Source organism: Hypanus sabinus, chromosome 27 (assembly GCF_030144855.1).
Source record: "Hypanus sabinus isolate sHypSab1 chromosome 27, sHypSab1.hap1, whole genome shotgun sequence".
NCBI classification, from domain to species: Eukaryota; Metazoa; Chordata; class Chondrichthyes; order Myliobatiformes; family Dasyatidae; genus Hypanus; species Hypanus sabinus.
Window position 1 is genome coordinate 47,039,271 of NC_082732.1, and position 27,484 is coordinate 47,066,754.

Sequence of the window (27,484 nt, forward strand, 5' to 3'; positions counted from 1 at the left end):
ACACCAAACAGCAACTACAAACTCTCATGGACTGCTTCTCTAAGGCATGCAAGGACTTCGAGCTTACCATCAGCCTAAAGAAAACAGATGTCTTTGCCCAGAACGTAATGGAGACACCAGTCATTACCATCGACAATTACGATCTAGAAGTGGTCCACAAGTTCACATACTTGGGGTTGACCATTAGCGACACTCTCTCCCTCGATGCTGAAATCAACAGGCACATCAGCAAAGCAACATCAGTCCTTGCTCGACTCTCTTTGTGGGTCTGGGAGAATCTGAAACTCGCTACTAAGACCAAGACTGCCTTGTACAATGCATGCATTATCAGCACCCTCCTGTATGGTAGTGAGACTTGGACCATCTACTCCAAACAGGAGAGGAAATTCAATAGTTTTCACCTGCGCAGCCTTCACCGCATCCTCAGCATCACACAGAGAGACAAAGTCCCAAACTCTGAGGTCCTCTCCCATGCTGGACTTCCCACAATGTTCACGCTTTTAAGACAATGCAGACGGTGCTGGCTGGGCCATGTCTGTCATATGAAGGATGGTGGACTGCCAAAGGACATCCTCTATGGAGAACTAGCAACAGGCAAGAGGAATGTTGGTAGACCCTAGCTTCACTTCAAGGACCTCTGCAAACGCGACATGAAAGCCTTAAAAATCAACAGAGTGCTGGGAGGATACAGCAGATGACCGCAACAAATGGCGAGGTACTCTTCAGCAACACCTAGAGCAAGGCAAAAAAGTGATCCTGAGTCAGTTTGAGGAGCGGAGAGCTAAACAGAGAGCACAGCGGACAGTGAACAACAATTCCACAACGTCCTACACATGCAGCAACTGTGGCAGAGCCTACCGATCCAGGATCGGCCTCAATAACCACAGTCGACGCTGCTCGACAAACCAGTGACTACCAAAGGCACAGTACCCACGGTCGACCACAACCGACAGAGGCCACAAATTCAGGTAAATGTACATTTTGGATGTTTTACACCATGTCTCTTTAGGTTCAGCCAGTTCAATCATGGGCACTAGCCTCCCCTCCATTGAGGACATCTTCAAAAAAATGATACCTCAAAAAGGCAGCATCCGTCATTAAGGACCCCTATCACCTAAAACACTTTCTCATTACTACCATAAGAGGTACAGAAGCCTGAAAACAGACACTCAACATTTCAGGAACTGTTCTTTACCCTTCCCCCACCATCAGATTTCTGTACAATGTACACATGAACATTACTTCACTATTTTTGCTCTCTTTTTACATTACTTTTTTGTATATTTATTGACATTTATATTTCTTATTGTAATTTATAGTGTATTTTATGTAATGCACTGTTCTACCACCAAAAATTTCATGACTAGTCAGTGATAACAAATCTGATTCTGATATCACCACTGTATACTGTAGCAGCGATATTATGAAAACAAAAGTATCAGTAGTGACCCTTCAAGCCACACACCAGCCTGATTTTGGATATATTTGTTCATTGTTGCTGGGACTCCTACCCATCTATAGGAGTACCTTCATCAGGGGACTATGATGGTTCATTTGATGGTATGCCATCATCTTGTCAAGGATAATTAGAGAGGGGCAATGAATTTTGACCTTGCAGTGATACATATTTCACTCAAAAAGGAATAGTAACAAATGTCTAATTTCAACACCACCATAGGAGCCTTAGGTCCCACACCAACAGGTTCAGGAACTGTTATTACTCTGAACCAGTGTGGGTAACTTCACTTACCTTAGTGCTGAATTGACTACACAACCTACAGACTCAATTTTGAGGACTCTACAACTCATGTTCTCAGTATTATTTATTTAGATGGTACCAGCATACATCAGCAACTCTGCGGGCTGCAGGAAATTGCACCAGTTTTCTTCTTAAGTATACTCCTTTTGAACTACTTATCAATGCAATCTGCAACATGTAAATTTCCTCTAAACAGCAGACTACGGAACTACGTCAATGATCGTCAAATCTCATGCTCAAAAGTTAAATGTGGAGCAGTTAAGCACAGCATCTTTAAGGGTCAACTCCATGGCCATGGCCGAAAACACGGCAGGAGAGGTGGGATTCAAACCAGGCTGAAGCGCAGGGGTATGAGGCCTCCTCTTCCAAGCAGCTTGTTGGCGAATGTACAGTCACTTGAAAATAAGAATGACAATCACAGGGCAAGGCTGCTGACACAGATGAGGTAGATCTCAATTGTTTGTTGCATTGAGACTTGGTTAACAGCGAACATGTGGATGCAGTTATCCATTCAGAAGGTTTTATGATCTTCAGAATGGATCGAACCTCGAATTCTGGTCAGGAAAGAGGTAACAGTGTATGGTTTTTAGTCAATTCTCATTGGTGCACAGGTGTCAACTTCTTGTTCCCCTGACTTAGAACAACTAATGATTAAATATAGACCATTCTACTTGCCTCAAGAGTTCTCATCCATGACCCTGACCACCGTTTACATACCACCAGCAGATGATTATAAGCAAGCGCTCACAGAACTGCATGATGCTCTCTGTAAACAAGAAACAGCCCTTTCCTATGCATTTCAAATTATAGTTGGTGACTTCAACCAGGCTTGTTTGAAGTAAACCCTACATTATCACCAGCATGTAACTTGTTTAACCAGAGGTCCCAATACACTAGACCACTGCTATACTATGATAAGGAATGCCTATTGTTCCTTCCCAAGACCATATTTTGTTAAATTGAATCATTTGGCTGTACTCCTACTAACGGCATACAGAACAGCAAGGCTCCAGAGATAAAGATAACTAAGAGGTAGACGCAGGAGGCTAAGGAATGGTTACAGAATTGCCTTAAGTAGTCGACTGGGCCATGTTCAAGAACTCATCCGTGGACCTGAATGACTACACAAGGATCCTTACAGACTTTATTAAAACAGCTGTGGATGAGTGCATCCCCACAAAATCATTCAGGGTTTTCCCCAAACAGAAGCCCGGGATGAACAATTAAATCCAGAACTAGCTGAGAGCCAGATCAGAGGCATTCTTGATTTGGAGATCAAGAATGCTATAAAGTGCAGGTATGATCTCCGGAAAGTCATCTCTCGGGTGAAATGGAGATTCCAGACCAGACTAGAATCAATGAGGGATGCTCGACAGTTGTGGCAGGGTTTGAATGCCATAACCTCCTACAAGGTTAAATTTTGCAACATAGGGGGACAGCAGAGCTTCACTTCCTGATAAGCTCAATGCCTTCTATGCTCACTTTGACCACCAGAACAGGGAGGAACCATCGCGCACCCCCATTTCTCCCAATGATCCTTTGGTCTCAGTATCTTAAGATAACGTGCGGGCTGCCTTCAAAAGAGTGAATCCAAGGAAAGTAGCCAGTCCGCATGGAGTATGTGGCCGAGTACTGAAGACTTGTGCTGACAAACTGGCTGGTGTGTTCATGGATATCTTCAACCTCTCGCTTTGGCAGTGTGTGGTGCCCACCTGCTTCAAGCAGGCTTCTATCAGAACAGTGTCCAAGAAGAGCGTGGTAACCCGTTTAAATGACTGTCGCCCAATGGCACTTGCATCCATAGTGATGAACTGTTTTGAGACGCTGGTGTTGAAGTATATCAGCTTCAGTCTGAGTGGCAACATGGATCCGCTCCAATTCACCTACTGAAGCAACTGGTCTACAGCAGATGCTATTGCATTTGCTCTTCACATAACTCTGGAACATCTGGACATAAAGATGCATACATCAGGATGCTCTTTATTGATTACAGCTCGGCATTTAGCACCATCATCTGCTCAAAACTAATCTGTAAACTCTAAGACCTGGGTCTCAAAACCCCTTTGTGCAATTGGATCCTGGATTTCCTCACTTGTAGACCCCAGTCAGTTTGGATAGGCAAAAACATCTCAACCACATTCTCCATCAGCAGAGAACACCTCAGGGATGTGTACTTAGCCTCCTGCTCTACTTGCTTTACACCTATGACTGTGTGGCTAAGTGCAGTAGTACAGCTCCAACACCATATACAAGTTTGCTGATGACACCACTGTTGTGGGCTGTATCAAAGGGAGTGATGAATCAGCATCCAAAAGGGAGTTTGAAAGCTTGGCTGAGTGGCATAATAACAACAACCTCGCACTCAATGTCAATAAAACCAAGGAACTGATTGTAGGCATCAGGAGAAGGAAACCAGAGATCATGAGCCAGTGATCATCAGAGGATTAGAGACAGTCAGTAACTTTAAATTCCTGTCACCATCTCAGAAGATCTGTCCTGGACCCATCATATAAATATTATTGCAAAGAAAGCCCGACAGCACCTCTACTTCCTTATGCGTCTGTGGAGGTTTGGCACGTTGTTGTAAATCTTGGCAAACTTCTATAGATATATGGTGGAAAGTGTGCTGACTGGCTGCATTGCAGCCTGATATGGGAACACCAATGCCTTTGAGCACAAAATCCTACAAAAGGCAGTGGGTTCAGTCCAGTACATCACAGGTCAAGCCGTCCCAACCATTGAGCACCTCTACATGAAATGTTGCCATAGAAAAGCAGCATCCATCCATCATCAAAGACCCTCACCACCCAAGCAATGCACTTTTCTTGCTGCTGCCATCAGGCAGAAGATATTCAGGACTCACACCACTAGCTTCAAGTATAGTTACTACTCCTCAATCTTCAGACTCTTGGACAACAGGGAAAAGCTACACTCATTTATGGACTCTGTTGTGTTGTGCTTTCATGCTCGTTATTTATTGCTATTTATTTATATCTGCATTTGTACAGTTTATAGTTACTGTTGTACAGATTTGCTAAGTATGATGGCAAAAAAAGAATCTCAGGTTTGTATGTGATGAAATATATGTACTCTGATAATAAATCTTACATTGAACTTTGTACTTTGAATTATTGACACAATCTGTATTCTTTTACACTTTGGTTGTTCGTCAGTCTTTGTTAACTATAGATTTCCATGAACTCTACGGTATTGCTTTACCTTTCTTTGAATGCTTGCAAGAAAATGAATCTCAGGGTAGTATATGGTGTCATATATGTAATTTGATAATAAATTTTCTTTGAACTTTGAACCAGATTGACGTTATTTCTAGATTAATGTAATAACAACAAAGAGTCATATAGACCCCTTTTACTCCACTGGACTCTGTCAGCACTTAACAGATGTATGCAGGACAAAAAAAAGAGGAATAGTTACTAAAACTGATAGAGTTAATGTAAAATGTGGAAATAATCAGTATTTAGCATGAATAATATTTCAATATCAAAGTAATATATACTTTTTTCAATTTTCAAAATATCAAAACAGCATTAACTTCTCTTGCATTAAGTCGGACTATAGAATTAGAACTTAAAATACATTTGCTAATTTCCTACACAGTGAAACATCATTATAGTCTACTAGTTCATTATTTTTCCCATCTTTGGACTAACTTGACACTACCATTAACAGTAAAAACATCATTGCTTAAAGCAATCCCACAAAAAGTTAAAACTGTATCTCCCATAATTGTATTAAAATAACTATTCAGAAGTTGGAATCACAAATGAAGTTTCAAACTCTTAAACTCTGCCATGGATGGTCCCAAGTCTGGCTGCAAAAGGAGGAGGGTTGGGCATGGGGCTATCAACCCCATCCTATAAAGATCCAGAGTTGCATAAACACCAACTGAATCTCCAAAGACCTCACCACTCACAGGGAGAGGAAGGATCTTCACCTGGCAGACTTATCCTTGGGTTAACATAGAACATAGAATAGGACAGCACATTACAGGCCCTTCAACCCACAATGTTGTACCGACCCTCAAACCCTGCCTCCCATATAAACCCCACCTTAAATTCCTCCATATACCTGTCTAGTAGTCTCCTAAAATTCACTAGTGTATCTGCCTCCACCACTGACTCGGGCAGTGCATTCCATACACCAATCACTCTCGGAGTGAAAGACCTTCCTCTAATATCTCCCTTGAACTTCCTTCCCCTTACCTTAAAGCCATGTCCTCTTGTACTGAGCAGTGGTGCCCTGGGGAAGAGGTGCTGGCTGTCCACTCTGTCTATTCCTCTTAATATCTTGTACACCTCTATCATGTCTCCTCTCATTCTCCTTCTCTCCAAAGAGTAAAGCCCTAGCTCCCTTAATCTCTGATCATAATCCATACTCTCTAAACCAGGCAGCATTCTGGTAAATCTCCTCTGTACCCTTTCCAATGCATCCACATCCTTCCTATAGTGAGGCGACCAGAACTGGACACAGTACTCCAAGTGTGGCCTATCTAGAGTTTTATAGAGCTGCATCATTACATCGTGTCTCTTAAACTCTATCCCTCAACTTATGAAAGCTAACACTCCATAAACTTTCTTAACTACCCTATCTACCTGTGAGGCAACTTTCAGGGATCTGTAGACATGTACCCCCAGATCCCTCTGCTCCTCCACACTACCAAGTATCCTGCCATTTACTTTGTACTCTGCCTTGGAGTTTGTCCTTCCAAAGTGTACCACCTCACACTTCTCTGGGTTGAACTCCATCTGCCACTTCTCAGCCCACTTCTGCATCCTATCAATGTCTCCCTGCAATCTTCGACAATCCCCTACAATATCTACAACACCACCAACCTTTGTGTCATCTGCAAACTTGCCAACCCACCCTTCTACCCCCACATCCAGGTCATTAATAAAAATCACAAAAAGTAGAGGTCCCAGAACGTGGGACACCACTAGTCACAACCCTCCAATCTGAATGTACTCCATCCACCATGACCCTCTGCCTTCAGCAGGCAAGCCAATTCTGAATCCACCTTGCCAAACTTCCCTGGATCCCATGCCTTCTGACTTTCTGAATAAGCCTACCATGTGTTACACATGGACTTGAAAGACTGGCCCAGGACAGAGGATTCTGGCAAGCTGCTGCCAGTAGCCTATGCCCCAATAGCAGTGAATGGACTTAAGAAGAAGACTACACAAACACATCCAGTATCGATATAATTTTCTCAAGCTAGCTGTATTGTACCTAGCCCAGGTGTTAGTCTGACTAAATTAAAAAGAATAACATACAAATTTAAGATGCTGGAATTTAAATGCTTGAAGACTGTATCGTATATTCTATCCAGGTCCAAATAATTGTTTCAGAGTAATAATTACTGTATTATCTGTAATTCTATCTGCAATAAAGAATTCTAAAATATTTGTGGGCAAGGAAGTTTAATTTTTCTTAGAGTTACAGAGTGTGTTGACACGTACAAGCTGACAAATAAGTAAACAACTGGTGGTGGAGTTAGGGTTGGAGGATCGTTTGTTACACCTCAAACTGGCCACTAGAGAGAGGCAGAGATGACAAGGCCAACCCATTCTTGCTCACCTGCCTATTAGGCTAATTATTAGTTCATTGATATCACCTGTGCCTTGTTTGTAGGCCTATAGAAGTTCCTTGTCCCTGGATTTTCTCGATTCACGGTTGGTTGAATTCACGCATGCGGAACTCGCGGATAAGAAGAGCCAACTGTACATCCTTACTAAAATAAGGAGCCCAAAACTGCACACAATACTCTAAGTGTGGTCTCCCGAAAACCTTATAGAGCCTCAACATCACAACCCTGCTCTTATATTCTATACCTTTAGAAATGAATGCCAACATTGCATTTGCCTTCTTCTTCACCACCGACTCAACCTGGAAGTTAACCTTCAGGATATCCTGCACAAGGACCATGAAGTCCCTTTGCACCTCTGTGTTTTGAATTCTCTTTCCATCTAAATAATAGTCTGTCTGTTCATTTCTTCCACCAAAGTGCACAACCATATACTTTCCAACATTGCATTTCATTTGCTACTTCTTTGCCATTCCCCTAAACTATCTAAGTCTCTCTGCAGGCTCTCTGTTTCCTCAACACTACCCGCTCCTTCATCCATCTTTGTATTATCGGCAAATTTAGCCACAAATCCATTAATCCCATAGACCAAATCATTGACGTGCATCATAAAAAGCAACAGTCCCAACACTGACCTCTGTGGGACTCCACTGGTAACTGACAGCCAACCAGAATAGGATCCCTTTATTCCCACGCTCTGTTTTCTGCTGATTAACTCATGCAAATAACTTCCTTTGAATTCCATGGTCTCTTACCTTTCTAAGCAGCCTCCCGTGCGGCACCCTGTCAAAACCTTCTGAAAATCCAAGTACACCACATCCACTACATCTCCTTTGTCTACCCTGCTTGTAATTTCCACAAAAAAATTGCAGTAGGTTAGGCAAGCAGGATTTTCCTTTCAGGAAACCATGCTTGCTTTGGCCTATCGTCATCTGCCTCTAAGTACTCCGTAATCTCATCCCTAACTATCAATTCCAACAACTTTCCAACCACTGATGTCAAGCTAACAGGTCTATAAGTTTCCTTTCTGCCTCCCACCCTTCTTAAATAGCAGAGTAACATTTGCAATTTTCCAGTCATCCAGTACAACGCCAGAACCTATCGATTATTGAAAGATCATTGTCAATGCCTCCGCAATCTCTCTAGCTACCTTCAGAACCCAAGGGTGCATTCCATCCTGACCACGAGATTTATCCACCCTCAAGACTATTACGCTTCCTCAGCACCTTCTCAGTCGTAATTTTCACTACACATACTTCACTTCCTTGACACTCTTGAATGTCCAGTATTCAGCAGATGTCTTCCGCTGTGAAGACTGATGGAAAATACGCATTCAGTTCCTCTGCCATCTCTGCATCTCACATTACAATATCTCCAGTGTCCTTTTCTACTGGTCCTATATCTACCCTCAACTCTCTTTTACGTTTTATATACTTAAAAGAGCTTTTAGTATCTTCTTTGATATTAGTTGCCAGATTCCTTTCATAATCTATCTTTTCCTTCCTACTGACCTTCTTAGTTTCCTTTTGCAAGTTTTTAAAAGCTTGCGAATCCTCTATCTTCCCACTAGCTTTGGCTTCATTGTATGCCCTCTCCTTTGCTTTTACTTTGGCTCTGATTTGTCAACCATGGTAGTGTCCTTCTTCCATTTGAAAACTTTATACTTGGAATACATCTGTTTTGCACTTCCCTCATTTTTCACAGAAACTCAAGCCTTTTCTACTCTGCTGTCCTTCCTACTAGTGTCCCTTTCCAGTCAACCTTGGCCAGTTCCCCTCTCATGCCATTGTAATTTCCTTTACTCCACTGAAATACCGACATACTGGAATCTCATTTCTCATTCTCAAATTTCAAAGTGAACTCGATTATACTGTGATCACTATTTCCTAACTATTTCTTAAGCTCTCTTATCACCTCCAGATCATTGCACAACATGCAATCAGTTCATCCAATCTCCTAGTGGGCTCAACAACAAGCTGTTCTAAAAAGCTATACATTAAACATTCTAGAAATTCTCTCTCTTGAGGTCCAGTACTGGCCTGGTTTTCCCAATCCACTTTCATATTAAAATTCCCAACAATTATCATGACATTGCCCTTCTGACACACCTTTTCTATCTCCTGCTATAATTTGAAATCCACATCCCAGCTGCTGTTTGGAGGCCTGTATACAACTGCCATTAGGGTCCTTTTACCCTTGCCATTTCTTATCTCAATCCGTAGAGACTCTACACCTTCCAATCCTATGCCATCCTTTTCTAATGATTTAATATTATTTCTTATACACAGGGCTACATCACTCCCTCTGCTTAATAACCTATCTTTCCGATGCACCGTATTTCCTTGGACGTTCAACTCCCAATGGCAGCCATAATTTAGCCACAATGTCATACTTGCCAATGTGTAGCTGAATTTCAAGATCGTCCATTTTATTTCTTATGGTGCATGCATTCAAATATAACACCTTCAGTCCACTATTTGTTGCTTTCTGTTTTAACTGCACCATGCCTCTATTGCCCTGTAACTCATCCCACTGGCTGTGATTATGCCTCAATACCTTCCTGTCCTTTCTCTATCATCTCTGTTGCACACTATCTTTGATTTATTTCTGTTTTCCCCTTCCTCAGCCCTACCACTCTGGTTCCCATCTCCCTGCCAAATTAGCTTAAACCCTCCCTAAACAACTCTATTAAACCTGCCTGCTAGGATATTGGACCCCTTTGAGTTCAGGTGTAACCCATCCTTTTTGTACAGGTCATACCTCCCCCAGAAGAGGCCCCAAAGATCCAGGAACCCAAAGCCCTGCTCCCTACACTAGTCTCTCAGCCATGGATTAATAAGTCTAATCATGCTATAATTTTGTGTGACTTTTCTTCCCATTGGGTTCTCCACCATTTAGTGTGAGGTAAGTTAAAACCGAAGAAGCTACCTAGTGAGCTGTGAGCAGACTGAGCCATCATGATGGATGTAGCAGAAAAGTAACTGCTCTGTGCTACTGTTGCTAAGCAGGGAGCTTTGTTTGGAAAACATCAGAGGCAACTGCAGCAGTTGATGGATGCTATTAAGCAATTAGCTGAGTCTCTTTAGCTGTTGCATGCATGCCTTCCCTAAGATCCTTGTTCTGGGGCAATGCCAATGCCTGCACCAGTTCTGCCTCCTGGGATAGTGCAACCTGAAAATGTGCCAGTTGAATCCAGGTAGTAGCAAAGATTTTCTGTCCCAGTGTGTCCTTGCGTTTGAGCTCCAGCCCTCAGTCTTCCAGTCTAACAAATCCAAGATTGCCTCATTATATCTCTGCAGTCAGATTACGCACTAACATGGGCAACTGATGTATAGTCCCAGCAATCTCTAATTTGTAGTGATCGAAAGGTGTACAAGGAACCCTTAAACATGTTTTTGACCATCCAGTGAGTGGCTGGGAGGCAGCTAGGTGGCTGCTAGATCTGTGCCAGGAGCCCTGATCTGTTGTAGATTTTGCAATAGAATTCTGGACTCCGGCAGCTAAAAGCAAATGGGATTTTGAAGCACACCTCACAACCTTTCACTGTGGCCTCTAAAGTGAAAGATGAACTTGCTCATAACCATGTTTGAGATGAGAGAACACTGTACTTCTTGTGTCACTCCAAGACTGTTGTCACTGAGATCACCACCTCCTGAGCTTGCCCATTCTAGTCAACAGCTAAAAAATAAATTGATGCTGTTAAACTCCTTCGACATCTGAGGAGAAGCAGAGATGCATGAGAGAGGGGCATTGTCTTAACTCTAGAGCTACAGCCACCTGTGTGTCTCCTGCCCTAAAAAAGCAGTAAAAGACAAAAGTTCACTGGAGTGGTGGTTGGGGGTGGGGGGGGGGGTTGGAAGGACCTTAGCAAGTGGAATGACCCAACTCAAGACACCCCACTCTCATTTACTATCAGCCACCCTCACTTGGAACAGCCCCAATGAGAAAACCATTGCACTTAGTGCATTTGTGGTCTCTGGTGTAGCTGATAACTTCCTTGACATCAAATTGGGACAAAAGATGTGTCTTCCCTCTGAGACCTGTCCCTTGCCTTGAAAGGCTGAAGCTATAGATGGCAAGCCCATCGGCTCTGGAGTAACTCAAGTACAGAACAAAGCCTCTGTGTTTGACTATGAGGAAAACCCAACTTAAAACAATTTCTCTAAATCTCCTTGAGTTCTTCCAACATCCTCTGATTCTTGGCTATCCCTGGTGTTGGCTTCATGACCCACAGCTCTCCTAGGCCACTGGCTCTAGGCCTGTGACTCTTGACTACTCAAAGTTCAAGGTAAAATTTATTATCAGAATACATGCATGTCATCACACACAACCCTGATATTCTTTTCCCTGCAGGCATACTATAGAACGGTAACCATAAACCAGATCAATGAACAACAAACTGTGCAAATGCATAAATAAATAGCAATAAATAATGAGAGCATGAAATAAGAGAGAGCCCTTAAAGTGAGACAATCGATTATGGGAACACCAGAAGTAGAATGAGTAGTTATCCCCTTTTGTTCAATAGCCTGATGGTTGAGGGGTAGTAACTATTCTTGAACCTGGTGGTTACAAGTCCTGAGGCTCTTGTATCTTCTACCTGACAGCAACAGTGAGAAAAGAGCATGGCCTGGATAGTGAGGATCTTTGATGGATGCTGCTTTTCTACTGCAACACTGGGAGTTTTACCCATGATGGACTGAGTTGAATCCACTACCTCTTATAGGATTTTCTGCTCAAAGGCACTGGTGTTCCTATACCAGGTTGTAATGCAGATACATTCCACCACACATTGGTAGAAGATTAACAAGGTTCTGATGACATGCTGAATCTCTGAAAACTCCCGTGGAAGTAGAAACGCTCGCCTGCTTTCTTTGCAATTATATTTATATGATGTGTCCAGGCCAGGTCTTCTAAGATGGTGACACCCAGGAATTTAAAGTTACTGGCACTCTTCACCTCTGATCCACCAATGAGTACTGGTTCATGGACCTCTAGTTTCCCTCTTGAGGTCTTCAACCAGTTCCTTGGTCTTGTTGACATTCAATGAAAGGTTGTTATTACACCACTCAGCCAAATTTTCAATCTCCCTCCTGTATGCTGATTCATCACCACCCTTTGATATGGTTCACAACAGTAGTACCATCAGCAAACTTGTATGTGGTGTTGGAGATGTACTTAGTCATAGGCGTAAAGTGAGTAGAGCAGGGGGCTAAGCACACATCCCTGTGCTGCTGGAGATTTTGGAGGAGATGCCTTTGCCAATCCAAACTGACTGGGGTCTACAAGTGAGGAAATCCAGGATCCAATTGCACAAGGGGGTATTGAGGCCCAGGTCTTGGAGTTGACCGATTAGTCTTGAGGGGATGGATGATGACAATAAATGCTGAGCTGTAAATGATGGTATTAAACGTTGAGCTGTAATTGATAAAGAGCCATCTTAATGTATGCATCTTTGCTGTCCAGATGTTGGAGGGTTGTGTGAAGAGCCAATGAGATGGCATCTGCTGCAGACCTGTTGCTTCAGCAGGCAAATTGGAAAGGATACAAGTTGACACACAGACAGGAGCTAATATGTTTCAACTCCAGCTTCTCAAAATAATTCATTAATGTGGATGCGAGTGCCAATGGGGGATAGTCATTGAGGCAGGTTACCATGCTCTTCTTGGGCACCGATATGATTGAAGCCTGATTGAAGCAGGTGGGTGTCACACACTGCCAGAGCACGAGGTTAAGAATATCCATGAACACACAAGTCATCACAGGTCCATAAAACTATAAGATATAGGAGCAGAATTAGGCTATCTGGCCTATCAAGTCAGCTCTGCCATTTTATCATGGCTGATCTATTTTTCCTCTCAGCCCCAATCTCCTGCCTTCCCCTCCCCACCCCCCACATCTCTTCAAGCCCTGACCAATCAACAATCTATCAACCTTTGCCTTAAATATACTTAAAGACATGGCCTCCACAGCTGTGGTAATGAATTAGCTCTCGCTACAGAAGTTCCTCCTCATTTTCGTTCTAAAAGGAACTCATTCTGTATCCTCTGAACTTAGACTCTCTCAACACAAGAAATATCCACTCCATATCCACTTTCATCATTTGATAGGTTTCAATGTCACTCTCTCATTCTGCATTTTATTTAATACAGGCGCAGAGCCATTAAGCACTCTTCATATCACAAGCCATTCAATCCTAGAATCATTTTCATGTACCTCTTTTGAACTCTTTCCAGTTTCAGCACATTCTTTCTAAGGGGCCCAAAACTGCTTACAATGCTCCAAGTGAGGTCTCACTAGTACTTTCTAAACTCTGAACAATACATCCTTGTTTTTATGTTCCAGTCCTCTTGAAATGAATGCTAACATTGCATTTGCCATTCTTATCACAAACTCAACCCACAACTTAACCTCACAAACACAAGGAAATCTGCAGATGCTGGAAATTCAAGCAACACACACAAAATGCTGGTGGAACACAGCAGGCTAAGCAGCATCTATACGAAGAAGCACTGTCAACATTTCCAGACGAGACCCTTCATCAGGACTAACTGAAAGAAAAGATATAAGAGATTTGAAAGTAAGGGGGGGAGGGGGAATCTGAAATGATAGGAGAAGACTGGAGGAGGTGGAGTGAAGCTAAGAGCTGGAAAGGTGATTGGCAAAAGAGATACAGAGCTGGAGAAGGGAAAGGATCATGGGACTGGAGGCCTAGGGAGAAAGAAAGGAAGAGGGGAGCACCAGAGGGAGATGGAGAACAGGCAGAGTGATGGACAGAGAGAAAAAAAAACAACTAAATATATCAGGGATGGGGTAAGAAGGGGAGGGGCATTAACGGAAGTTAGAAAAGTCAATATTCATGCCATCAGGTTGGAGGCTACCCAGACGGTATATAAGGTGTTGTTCCTCCAACCTAAGTGTGGCTTCATCTTGACAGTAGAGGAGGCCATGGATAGACATATCAGAATGGGAATGGACATGGAATTAAAATGTGTGGCCACTGGGAGATCCTGCTTTCTCTGACAGACAGAGCATAGGTGTTCAGCGAAACGGTCTCCCAGTCTGCGTCAGGCCTCACTAATATACGAAAGGTCGCACTGGGAACACCAGACACAGTATACCACACCAGCCGACTCACAGGTGAAGTGTCGCCTCACCTGGAAGGACTGTCTGGGACCCTGAATGGTGGTGAGGAAGTGTAAGGGCAGGTGTACCTCTCCCATTTCCTGCACACCTGCCCTCACTCCATCCACCCACCACCCCACTTGGGATAGGGTTCTACTTGTCCTCACCTACCACCCCACCAGCCTCCAGGTCCAATGTATAATTCTCCATAACTTCCACCACCTCCAACGGGATCCCACTACCAAGCACATCTTTCCCTTCTACCATCTTTCTGCTTTCCACAGGGATCACTCCCTACGCGACTCCCTTGTCCATTCATCCCCCCCCCATCCCTTCCCACCGATCTCCCTCCTGGCACTTATCCTTGTAAGCAGAACAAGTGCTACACCTGCCTTTACACTTCCTCCCTCACCACCATTCAGGGCCCCAGACAGTCCTTCCAGGTGAGGCCACACTTCACCTGTGAGTCGGCTGGTGTGGTACACTGCTCCTGGTGTGGCCTTTTATATATCGGTGAGACCCGACGCAGACTGGGAGACCGTTTCACTGAACGGTCTGTCTGCCAGAGAAAGCAGGATCTCCCAGTGGCCACATATTTTAATTCCATGTCCATTCCCATTCTGATATGTCTATCCATGGCCTCCTCTACTGTCAAGATGAAGCCACACTCAGGTTGGAGGAACAACACCTTATATACCATCTGGGTAGCCTCCAACCTGAAGGCATGAACATTGGCTTCTCTAACTTCCGTTAATGCCCCTCTTCCCTTTCTTACCCCATCCCTGATTTATTTATTTCTCCCCTCCCTTTTTTTTTCTCTCTGCCCATCACTCTTTGCCTGTTCTCCACCTCCCTCCGGTGCTCCCCTCCCCCTTTCTTTTTCCTGTTCCATGATCCTTTCCCTTCTCCAGCTTTGTATCTGTTTTGCCAATCACCTTTCCAGCTCTTAGCTTCACCCCACCCCCTCCGGTCTTCTCCTATCATTTTGCATTTCCCCCTCCCCCTCCTACTTTCAAATCTCTTACTATCTTTTCTTTCAGTTAATCTTGACGAAGGGTCTCGGCCCGAAACGTTGACAGTGCTTCTTTGTATAGATGCTGCCTGGCCTGCTGTGTTCCACCAGCATTTTGTGTGTGTTGCTGCAAATTAACCTTTAGGGAATCCTGCACAAGCTCTCAAGTCCCTTTGTGCTTCAGTTTTTTCATATTTTCTCTCCAGAAAATAGTCAACCCTTTCATTTCTTCTACCAAAGTGCATGACCATATACCTCCTGACACTGCATTCCATCTGCCTATTGTTTGCCCATTCTCCTAATCTGTGTAAGACTTTCTGTAACCTCTCTACTTCCTCCAAACTACCTCTCCCTGCACCTATCTTCATATCATCTGCAAACTTTGCAACAAAACCATCAATTCCATCATCAAAATCATTGACACGTAATGTAAAAATAATTGGTCCCAACACAGAACCTTGTGGAACACCACTAGTCACCAGCAGCCAAGCAGAAAATGCTCACTTTATTCCCAGATTTTGCCTCCTGTCAATCGGCCACTGCCTTATCCATGCTAGAAACTTTCCTGTAATACCATGAGCTCATAGCTTGTTAAGCAGCTTCAAGTGTGGCACTTTGTCAAAGGTCTTCTGAAAATCCAAGTACATAACATCAACCAATTCTCCTTTGTCTATCCTGCTTGTTATTTCTTCAAAGAATTCTAACAGATTTGTCAGGCAAGATCTTCCCTTGAGGAAACCATGATGACTACAGCCTACTTCATCATATGCCTCCAAGTACCCAAAAACTACATCCTTAACAACTGAATCCAACATCTTCCCAACCACTGAGGTCAGACTAACTAACCCATAATTTCCTTTCTTCTGTCTCTCTCCCTTCTTGAAGAGTGCAGTGACATTTGCAATTTTACATACTTCCAGAACCATTTCAGAAACTAGTGATTCTTTAAAGATCATTACTAATGCCTCCACAATCTCTTCAGCCACCTCTTTCAGAACTCTGGGGGTGTACACCATCTGGACCAGGTGACTTGTCTACCTTCAGACCTTTGTTTACCAAGAACATTCTCCCTAGTAATGGTAACTTCACATACTTTATGACCCCTGACACCTGGTACTTCCACCACACTGCTAGTGTCTTTCAGTGAAGACAGATACAAAATACTTATTCAGTGTTTCTGTCATTTCCTTGTCCCCATTACTATTTTTCCAACATCATTTACCAGCAGTCCATTATCCACTCTCACCTCTCTTTTACACCTTATGTATCTGAAGAAACTTTTGGCATCCTCTTAAGTACTGGCAAGCTTACTTTCGTATTCCATTTTTACCTTAATTGTTCTTTTAGTTGCCTTCAGTTGTTATTAATAAACTGCCCAATCTTCTAATTTCCCACTAACTTGTGCTCTATTATATGCCCTCACATTGGCTTTTATGATGGCTTTGACTTCTCTTGTTAGCCATGGTTGTGTCATCTTGCCTTTAGAATACTTCTTCCTCTTTGGGGTGTATATATCCTGTGCCTTCTGAATTGCTCCCAGAAATTCTAAACCTTGCTGCTCTGCCATAATCCCTGCCAGTGTACCTTTCTTATCAGTGCTGGCCAACTCTTCTATCATGCCTCTGTAATTCCCTTTACTCCACTGTAATACTGATACATCTGACTTTAGTTTTTCCTTCACAAATTTCAGGTTGAATTAGATCATATTATGATATCTTCCCTTAAGGGTTCTTTTACCTTAAGCTCTCTAATCAATTCTGGTTCATTGCACAACACACAATCCAGAATAGCTGATCCCCTAGTGGGCTCAACCATGAGCTGCATTTAAAACATCATCTTGCAGGCATTCTAGAAATTCCCCCTCCTGTAATCCAGCACCAACCTGATATTTCCAATCTACCTGCATATTGAAATCCCCCATAAGCATTGTAATAATGCCCTTTTGGCATGCATTTTCTATCTCCCATTGCAATGTTGACCACATCCTCACTACAGTTTGCGGTTCAGTAATATAACTCCCATTTGTTTTTTATACCCTTGCAATTCCTTAGTTCTATCCACAATAATTCAACACCTTCTGACCCAATGTCACCTCTTTCTATGATGTTGGTATCTGAGAACTCCTAGCAGTCAAACTAGCATTAGAAGAGTGCCGCCATTGGTTGGAAGGTGCCAAGCATCTGTATGGACAGATCACAAAAATCATGCGTATATCCAGGAGACTAAATGCCTGAATCCCCGACAGGCTAGGTGGGCACTTTTTTTTTGCATTCTTTGACTTTACTATCTCTTGAAGACAAGGCTCAAAGAATGGTACATGGATGAGAGGTGTATGGAGGGTTATGGTCCAGGTGCAAGTCAGAGAGGACTAGGCAGAAAAATGGTTCGGCACAGCCAAGAAAGACCAAAAGGCCTGTTTCTGTGCTGTAATGTGCTACGGTTCTATGGTTCTAATGTGAAAGCTGATGCTCTTTCCCAGCAGTATAACTGCTCAGAGAAGAACCGCTCTCCAGAGCTCATCATATCCAGAGACAGCATTCTGGCTCCTGTTTGCTGTTTCCTGTTTCATTGAAGACACTGTACTGAGGCACACCCATCCCCAATGGGGTTCCAGCAGCATGTTCTGTTTGTTCCCCAGGCATTAAGATCTGAAGTTCTCCACTGGGGTCATGCTTCCCATATTGCTGACCATCCTGGGCTGGGGAGGACTTGAGTTTACTGTAAGACACTTTTAGTGGCCAGAAATGATGTGATTATCTAATTAGTGCACACCTTTTCTGTCTGTGCTCAACACAGATCTTCTAATCAGCACCCTGCTGGATTTCTGCATCCTCTGCCAATCCCACATTGCCCCTGTTCCCACATCTCTATGGATTTCATTACTGGCCTACCATCATCACACTGTTATTCTAGTGGGGGTAGATCATTTTTCTAAAGCTGCTCACTTCACTTACCTTGCCTTAACTTCCCTCCTCCAAAGAATCTCTTGATACTTTGTTAAAGAGTGTTGCCAGGATTCATGGCATTCCATTTGAAACTGTGTTTAATCATGGTCCCCAATTCATGTCCTGTTACTGCAAGGCTTTTTGGTCTCTGTTTGGCTCTTCTATTAGCCTCTTTTCAGGTTTCCACCTCCAGTCCAATGGTTAGATGGAATGGGTTAAGACCATAAGACCATGATTGGAGCAGCAGTAGGCCATTCGGCCCATCAAGTCTGCTCCAACATTCAGTCATGGGCTGATCCAATTCTTCCAGTCATCCCCACTTCCCTGCCTTCTCCCCATACCCTTTGATACCTTGGCTAATGAGGAACCTATCTATCTCTGCCTTAAATGCATCCAATGACTTGGCCTCCACAGCTGCTCGTGGCAACAAACTGCACGGATTTACCACCCTCTGACTAAAGTAATTCCTCTGCATCTCTGTTCTAAATGGATATCCTTCCATCCTGATGTCATGCCCTCTTGTCCTAGACTCCCCTATGTCATTTTGGGTTTCAGCTGCCACTTTTCTCTCATTAGGAAGAGGAAGTTATGGTTCCAGCTGCAGAGAAGTTTATTGGTTGATGCAGGATCCCCTGGAGAAGGGCTCAGGCAGCCCTGAGGTACACCTCAATCTGTCACCAGAAGCAAGCCAACAGGAGGAAGAGATTTATTTATCCCTTCATTTGGCTCTCAGCTAAGGACTTACCTTTAAGAGTCAAGTCCAGAAAGTTGACTGAGATTTGTTGAGCCATTTAAGTTCATCAGATGGGTAAACCCTGTCACGTACCAGTTGGCTCTGCCTAGATTTATGAGAGTAAGTCCTACTTTTCACATCTCCCAGTTGACACCAGTAATCCCTCCTCTTCTCCTCCATTGTAGGTGGTGAGAGGACCATAGAACCACAGAATATTACAGCACAGAAACAGGTCCTTTAGCTCTTCTTGGCTGTGCCGAACCATTTTTCTGCCTAGTCCCAATGACCTGCACCTAGACCATATCCCTCCATATCCCTCTCATCCATGTACCTGTCCAAGTTTTTCTTAAATGTTAAAAGAGAAACCCGCATTTACTACTTCATCTGGCAGCTCATTCCACACTCCCACCACTCTCTGTCTGAAGAAGCCCCCCCCCCAATGTTCCCTTTAAACCTTTCCCCCTTCATTATTTACTCATGTCTTCTGTTTTTTTTCTCCCCTAGCCTCAGTGGAAAAAGCCTGCTTGTATTTACTCTATCTATACCCATCATAATTTTATATACCTCTATCAAATCTCCCCTCATTCTTCTACACTCCAGGAAATAAAGTTCGATATACTCCTGACGTTATGATCACAGCCTCTGCTATCTGGTCAACAGGGATGGATACAGTCCAGTGGAGCGTGCCTGGGTGCCAGCATGATGCATCTTAGACCCAGATCTGATCCAGGCTTTCCACCGCCACCATCCTGACTGTCCTGGGCTGTCTAGAGTGGGGTGCAGTGTCACACCTCAAACTAGCCACCAGAGAGAGGCAGAGAATGCAAGGCCAATCCCTTCCTGCTCATCCAGCTATTAGGCTAATTATTAATTCATTGTTATCACCTGTGCCTGGTTAGTGGCCCTACAGAAGTTCTTTGTTCCTTTGCTCAGTCTTGGAATTATCTTTTGTAAGTGAAGCCTTGCCTACATTTGTAGGAATCACTAGTTTCTGAAACTAGTTAATGTTTATTGGATTTTGACTTTGCCTGTGAGTTTTTTGTATGCTCTAAATGTACCTTGCCTGCTAAAGTATCCATTGAAGCCTTATTGGACTTTTTTCCCCTCTAATTCTGCATGACTTTTCTATGCAATTGGGTTCACTGCTATTCAGTGTGAGCGAAGTTAAAACTGAAGAAATTACCTGGCTGACTGTGACATCATCTTCACAATTAATACCTTGAAATAATTTTTAGATGGGGTACTAGAGTTGAGGACCACCAGTCCATGGGCATGAATTTGATGCCACCATGGCTGCTGTAAGAACTTGTACCACGGTGGCACAATGTAGCGGTTAGTGCATTATTTTATAACACCAGAAGTTTGAAGGGGATCTGAGTGGTAGGTTTTTCCACGCTTAGGATAGTGAATATATGGAATGAGATGCTAGAGACTGATATAATGTTGAAAATATGCTTTTGAATGGATACTTGGAGAGGAAAGGCATCAATGGATATGGCCCTAATGCAGCCAAATGGGATTTATGGATGATGGATGAGATGGGCTAAGGGTCTGTTTCTGGAATGTGACTCTAAGAGATCATGGCTCAGGTGCAGATGAATTCCATGTAATTTCCTATGTTTATATTTGACACCTTGGTTCTGTAAATAAATCAACTAAATAGCATAGCAGTTAGTTCAATGCTATTACAGCTCAGAGCATTGGAGTTCTATACCGACATCCTTTATAAGGATGTCTTCCCCGTGAAATGTGTAGATTTTCCCCAGTGCTCTGGTTTCCTCCCACATTCCAAAAATGTAATGTGTAGAGTCATAGAAAAGCACAGAAACAGACCCTTCATCCCATCTAGTCTGTGCTGAGCCATTTAAACTGCCTACTCCCACAGACCTGCACCAGGCCCATAGCCCTCCACATCTCTACCATCCATGTACGAATACAAACTTCTCTTAATTGAAATCGAGCTTGCATGCATCACTTGTGCTGGCACTCATTCCACACTCTCACCCCGCCCTCCTTTGTGAAATTTCACGATGTTCCCCTTAAACTTTTCACCCTTAACCCATAACCTCTAGTTGTAGTCCCACCAAACCTCAGTGGAAAAAGCCTGCTTGCATTTACCCTATCTATGCCCCTCATAATTTTGTATACCTCTATCAAATCTCTTCTCAATCTTCTTCATTTCAAGGAATAAAGTCTTAATCTGTAAACTTACAACATTATTTACATCTTTCCTGTAGGTAGGTGACCAAAACAAAACAAAATACTCCAAATTAGGCCTCGCCGATGTGTTGTACAACTTCAACATAACATCCCATCTCATGTACTCAATACTTTGATTTATGAAGGCCAAAGGCAAGTTAAATGGCCATTGTAAAATTGTCCCATAATTAAGCTAGGATTAAATCAGCATTGTGGGATTTGCTGGGGTGGTGTGGTTCGAAGGGCCGGAGGCTGTATCTCTGAAAATAATTTTTAAAATAAACTCACCATGTAATTTCAGAGTCATCTTCACCTAAAATCTCATTGTCACTTCCCATTGCTTCTTCATTGTGTTCACAAAGCTGCTCTTCCATCCCTTCCACAAAGCAGAAACAGAAGAAACAATGTACTGGTTAACACAGCAACTTCCCGGAAAGTTCACTGGTACTCCACAGCAATTCATTGATTGCTATATTACCTAAGTATTCACACATATTGAATTTTCCATGTTTGCCCCATGTGAGAGTCTGACTCAATAGAACAGACCAAGACAGTTCTTAAAGTTGTTTGCACTATAAAATCAATGATATGAACATATTCCTGAAGCTATTCCTTTGTACAATCCGGAATCCACCCACCCCCATCAGACAATGGATACAAAAGCCTGAAAGAAAACAAACTTAGACCATGAACCATAAGTCATAGGAGCAGAATCAGGCCATTCAGCTCATCAAGTCTGTTCCACCATTCTGTAATAGCTGATTTGTTATCCCTCTCAACCCCATTCTCTTGCCTTCTCCTCATAACCTTTGATGCCATGATTAATCAAGAATCTATCAATATCCACTTTAAATATATTGAATGAATTAGCTTCTACAGCCATCTGGTAATGAATTCCACAGATTCACCACCCTCTGGCTAAAGAAATTCCTCTTCATTTCTGTTCCCTAGGCATATCCTTCTGTTCGGAGGCTCAAGGACAGCTTCTACCTACTTGACTATTAATCAGTTCCCAGTACAATAAAATGGACTCTTGACCTCACAATCTACCTTGTTCTGATCTTGTACCTTATTGTATGCCGACACTGCATTTTCTCTGTAACTAATACTTCATGTAGCACTCTGTTATTGTTTTCCCTTGTACTACCCCAATAAACTGTGTAATGAATTGACTTGTATGAAGAGTAGGCAAGACAATTTTTTTCTCTGTACCTTAGTACATTTGGCAATAAAACAACTATTTACAATGACAACTCAATATTAATACCATTTTCTAAACTATATATTTTGTGTCAGTGAAATATTCAATTGTATCATCCTACTGAAGAAATGTTTTATACAAATACCTGTTCATTATTAAAACATCCTGAAAAGATGGAATAGCATGTTTAATTAATATACACCAAATGTCTGTATACTTATGAAAGATTTTATAAAATGTCCAAATGAAAAATAAGTATAACAACGAAGCAGTTTGAAATTATAGATAGACCCTCAGAAGATGAAATTAAGGTTTTCAAATTAAATTTACAGGATTATATTTTCATAGTTTTTGTTTTCTGTAAACATGTCTTTTATGACTATGGTTCCTTGATAACAACAAAAAAATCAATTATAAAAATACTTATGCAGTGATTAGCTGATGATAGTTATGTTATAAAATGGTGTTTGGTAACAAAGTAGACAAAATCATGATGAAATCAGGTCATACTGATTGCAAAAATGGTAACCACAGTGAAATATCCATGGTAATAGATCAAGGCTGCATACTGTTGTCAGTTATGATTACTGTATTTAGCACCAGCTAAGAGTGGGTCTACATTCTTTCAAAACCAATTCTGTCACATAACTCAGAAAGGGCATGGGTTAGAAATGAAGGAGAGATGGAGGACAGAAGTAATAACTTCAGGAGGAATGGCAAAGGAAAGCAGCAGGGAAACAAACCAACTTGTACAAAAACTTGGGCATGTGGATGATCACTTTGCAAAAACCATCTTTATTCTTGTTAATGTCTTAGCAAACTGTAACTCAATTAACTTTTGCCACCCTCCTCTAAAGGCTCCCCTCTACTGGACAATCCATTGGAACTATGGTTTACCACTGAGCCTTTAGAAGGCATTTGTAAGACTGTATTTGTATGATTGCGAGCAGTTTTTAGCCCCTTGTCTTAAAGGTATACAAGCATTGGAGAGCATCCAGAGGAGGTTCATGAGAATGATTCTGGAAATGAAAGGGTTAACATTTTGTGCAGTGTTTGATGTCTCTGGGCTTGTACACACTGGGATTTAGAAGAATGAGGGACTTCCATTTAGAACAGAGAGCAGGAGGAATTTATTTACTGATTGAGATATAGTGTGGAATCGGCCCTCTGAGCCATGCCACCAGCAATCCCCTCCCCTGATTTAAACCTACTCTAATCACAGGACAACTTACAATGACCAGTTAACCTACCAACCGATATATCTTTGGATTATGGGAGGAAACTGGAGCTCCCGGAGGAAATCTACAGGGTCACGGGGAGAATGTAAAAACTCCTTACAGGCAGCAGTGAGAATTGAAACCAGGTCAGCTGTGCTGGAAAGCATTGTGCTAACCACTGTGCTACTGTGCCATGTTTAACTAGAGGATGGTGAATCTTTGGTATTCATTGCCACAGATGGCTCCAGAGGCCAAGTCATTGGGTATATTTAAAGCAGAAGTTGATATTTTCTTGATTAGTATGGGCATCAAAGTTCATGGAGAGAAGGCATGAGAATATGATGTTGTAGCTATTAGTGAAACATGGTTGCAGGAGGGGTATGATTGGCAGCTAAATATTCCTGGATTTCATTACTTCAGGTGTGATAGAATCAGAGGGGCAAGAGGGTGAGGTGTTGCATTGCTTGTCAAAGAAAATATTACAGCTGTGCTTTGGCAGGATAGATTAGAGGGCTTGTCTAGGGAGGCTATTTGGGTGGAATTGAGGAATGGGAAAGGTGTAGTAACCTTATAGTGGTGTATTATAGACCACCTAATGGGGAGCGAGAATTGGAGGAGCAAATTTGTAGGGAGATAGCAGTTATTTGTAGCAAGCACAAGGTTGTGATTGTGGAAGATTTTAATTTTCCACACGTAGACTGGGAAGCCCATTCTGTAAAAGGGCTGGATGGTTTGGAGTTTGTAAAATGTGTGCAGGATAGTTTTTTTTGCAGCAATACATAGAGGTACCAACTAGAGAAGGGGCAGCATTGGATCTCTTGTTAGGGAATGAAATAGATCAGGTGACGGAGGTTTGTGTTGGGGAGCACTTCGGGTCCAGTGATCACAATGCCATTAGTTTCAATATAATTATGAAGGATAGGACTGGACCCAGGGTTGAGAATTTTGACTGAAGAAAGGCTAATTTTAAGGAGATGCGAAAGGATTTAAAAGGAGTGGATTGGGACAATTTGTTTTATGGGAAGGTTGTAATAGAGAAATGGCAGTCATTTAAAGGTGAAATTTTGAGGGTACAGAATCTTTATGTTCCTGTTAGGTTGAAAGGAAAGGTTAAAAGTTTGAGAGAGCCACGGTTTTCAAAGGTTATTGGAAACTTGGTTAGGAAAAAGAGAGAGATCCACAATAAATATAGGCAGCATGGAGTAAATGACGTGCTCGAGGAATATAAAGAATGTAAAAAGAATCTTAAGAAAGAAATTAGAAAAGCTAAAAGATATGAGGTTGCTTTGGCAAGTAAGGTGAAAATAAATCCAAAGGGGTTATACAGTTATATTAATCGCAAAAGGATAGTGAGGGATTAAATTGGTCCCTTAGAGAATCAGAGTGGACAGCTATGTGCGGAGCCAAAAGAGATGGGGGAGATTTTGAACAATTTATTTTCTTCGTTATTCACTAAGGAGAAGGATGTTGAATTGTGTAAGGTAAGGGAAACAAGTAGGGTAGTTATGGAAATTATGATGATTAAAGAGGAGGAAGTACTGGTGCTTTTAAAGAATATAAAAGTGGATAAATCTCCGGATCCTGACAGGATGTTCTCTCAGACCTTGAGGGAAGTTAGTGTAGAAATAGCAGGGGCTCAAATGTCATTAGAGACGGGGATGGTGCCAGAGGATTGGTGTATTGCTCATGTGGTTCCATTGTTTAAAAAAGAGTTCTAAGAGTAAACCTAGCAATTATATGCCTGTAAGTTTGATGTCAGTGGTGGGTAAGTTAATGGAAAGTATTCTTAGAGATGGTATATATAATTATCTGGATAGACAGGGTCTGATTAGGAACAGTCAACATGGATTTGTGCATGGAAGGTCATGTTTGACAAATCTTATTGATTTTTTTGAAGACGTTACAAGGAAAGTTGACGAGGGTAAAGCAGTGGATGTTGTCTATATTGACTTCAGTAAGACCTTTGACAAGGTTCCACATGGAAGATTCAATCATTAGGTATTAATAATAAAGTAGTAAAATGGATTCAACAGTGGCTGGATGGGAGATGACAGAGAGTAGTGGTGGATAACTGTTTGTCAGATTGGAGACCGGTGACAAGTGGTGTACCTCAGGGATCTTGTACTGGGTCCAATGTTGTTTGTCATATATGATCTGGATGATGGGGTGGTAAATTGGATTAGTAAGTGTGCATATGATACTAAGACAGGTGGCATTGTGGGTAATGAAGTAGGTTTTCAAAGCTTGCAGAGAGATTTAGGCCAGTTAGAAGAGTGGTCTGAAAGATGGCAGATGGAGTTTAATGCTGATAAGCGTGAGGTGCTACATTTTGGTAGGACTAATCAAAATAGGACATACATGGTAAATGGTAGGGCATTGAGGAATGCAGTAGAACAGAGTGATCTAGGAATAATGGTGCATAGTTCCCTGAAGGCGGAATCTCATGCGGATAAGGTGGTGAAGAAAGCTTTTGGTATGCTGGCCTTTATAAATCATAACATTGAGTATAGGAGTTGGAATGTAATGTTCAAATTGTACAAGGCATTGGTGAGGCCAAATTTGGAGTATTGTGTACAGTTCTGGTCACCGAATTACAGGAAAGATGTCAACAAAATGCAGAGAGTACAGAGGAGATTTACTAGAATGTTACCTGGGTTTCAGCACCTAAGTTACAGAGGAAGATTGAACAAGTTAGGTCTTTATTCTTTGGAGCGTAGAAGGTTGAGGGGGGACTTGATTTGAGGTATTTAAAATTATGATGGGGATAGATAGGGTTGACATGGATAGACTTTTTCCATTGAGAGTAGGGGAGATTCAAACAAGAGGACATGAATTGAGAGTTAGGGGGTAAAAGTTTAAGGGTAACACAAAGGGGAACTTCTTTACTCAGAGAGTGGTAGCAGTGTGGAACGAGCTTCCAGTAGAAGTGGTAGAGGCAGGTTAGATTTTGTTATTTAAAAGAAAATTGTATAGGTATATGGACAGGAAAGGAATGGAGGGTTATGGGCTGAGTGCAGGTAGGTGGGACTAGGTGAGAGTAAGTGTTCGGCACAGACTAGAAGGGCCAAGATGGCCTGTTTCCGTGCTGTAATTGTTATATGGTTATAATAATAAATTCTGCCATGATGGAATAGCAGAGCAGACTTAATGGTGTGAATGGCCTATTTCTGCTCCTAGTCTTACGGATTACCTGCACATGGCTCCCTCCATCCCAATCCAATTATTAGGAACAGTACCACAATGGCTTCTGTTAGTTTGTTATCAAACTGTCAGGAAGCCAAGATTTGAGTTAGGGTTAATATTTAGGATGTAGCAAGGGTTTTAAGGAATGGAAGAAGATCCTTATAAGATACCTGAACAGAGCATGGATAGGCGACAGAGAGGAACAAAGAGAAACAATGTCGTAGTCCCTATCCAGACAGCTTGAGAGATTTAAAAAAGGAAGGAAGAAGGAATAAGGAACTAGAGTTATTCCTTTTATCATTATAGTTAGAGCAGAGATGATGAGGAATGTCATTAGCCAGAGAGTGGTGTATCTGTGGAATTCATTGTCACAGACAGTATGGAGGCCTAGTCATTCAGTATATTTAAAGCGGAAGTTGATAGTGTTATGTTTTATAAACTCCAAACATAAATCCAATCTCAAGAAAAAGACAAGAGCTGGGAATGCGAGTCAAACTTCGTGGTTTAC

General features: G+C 42.3%; 1 protein-coding gene across 7 annotated transcripts in view; it reads right to left on the bottom strand.

Moving 5' to 3' along the window:
• Positions 1–27,484, bottom strand: part of cfap74 (cilia and flagella associated protein 74) — a 460,813-nt gene that overhangs the window by 396,209 nt on the left and 37,120 nt on the right. For all 7 annotated transcript variants that reach the window (XM_059952433.1, XM_059952430.1, XM_059952431.1 and 4 more), the window contains one exon: positions 21,664–21,751. In XM_059952433.1, coding sequence (XP_059808416.1) covers positions 21,664–21,751 — 88 coding nt within the window. The remainder of the gene's footprint in view (positions 1–21,663; positions 21,752–27,484) is intronic.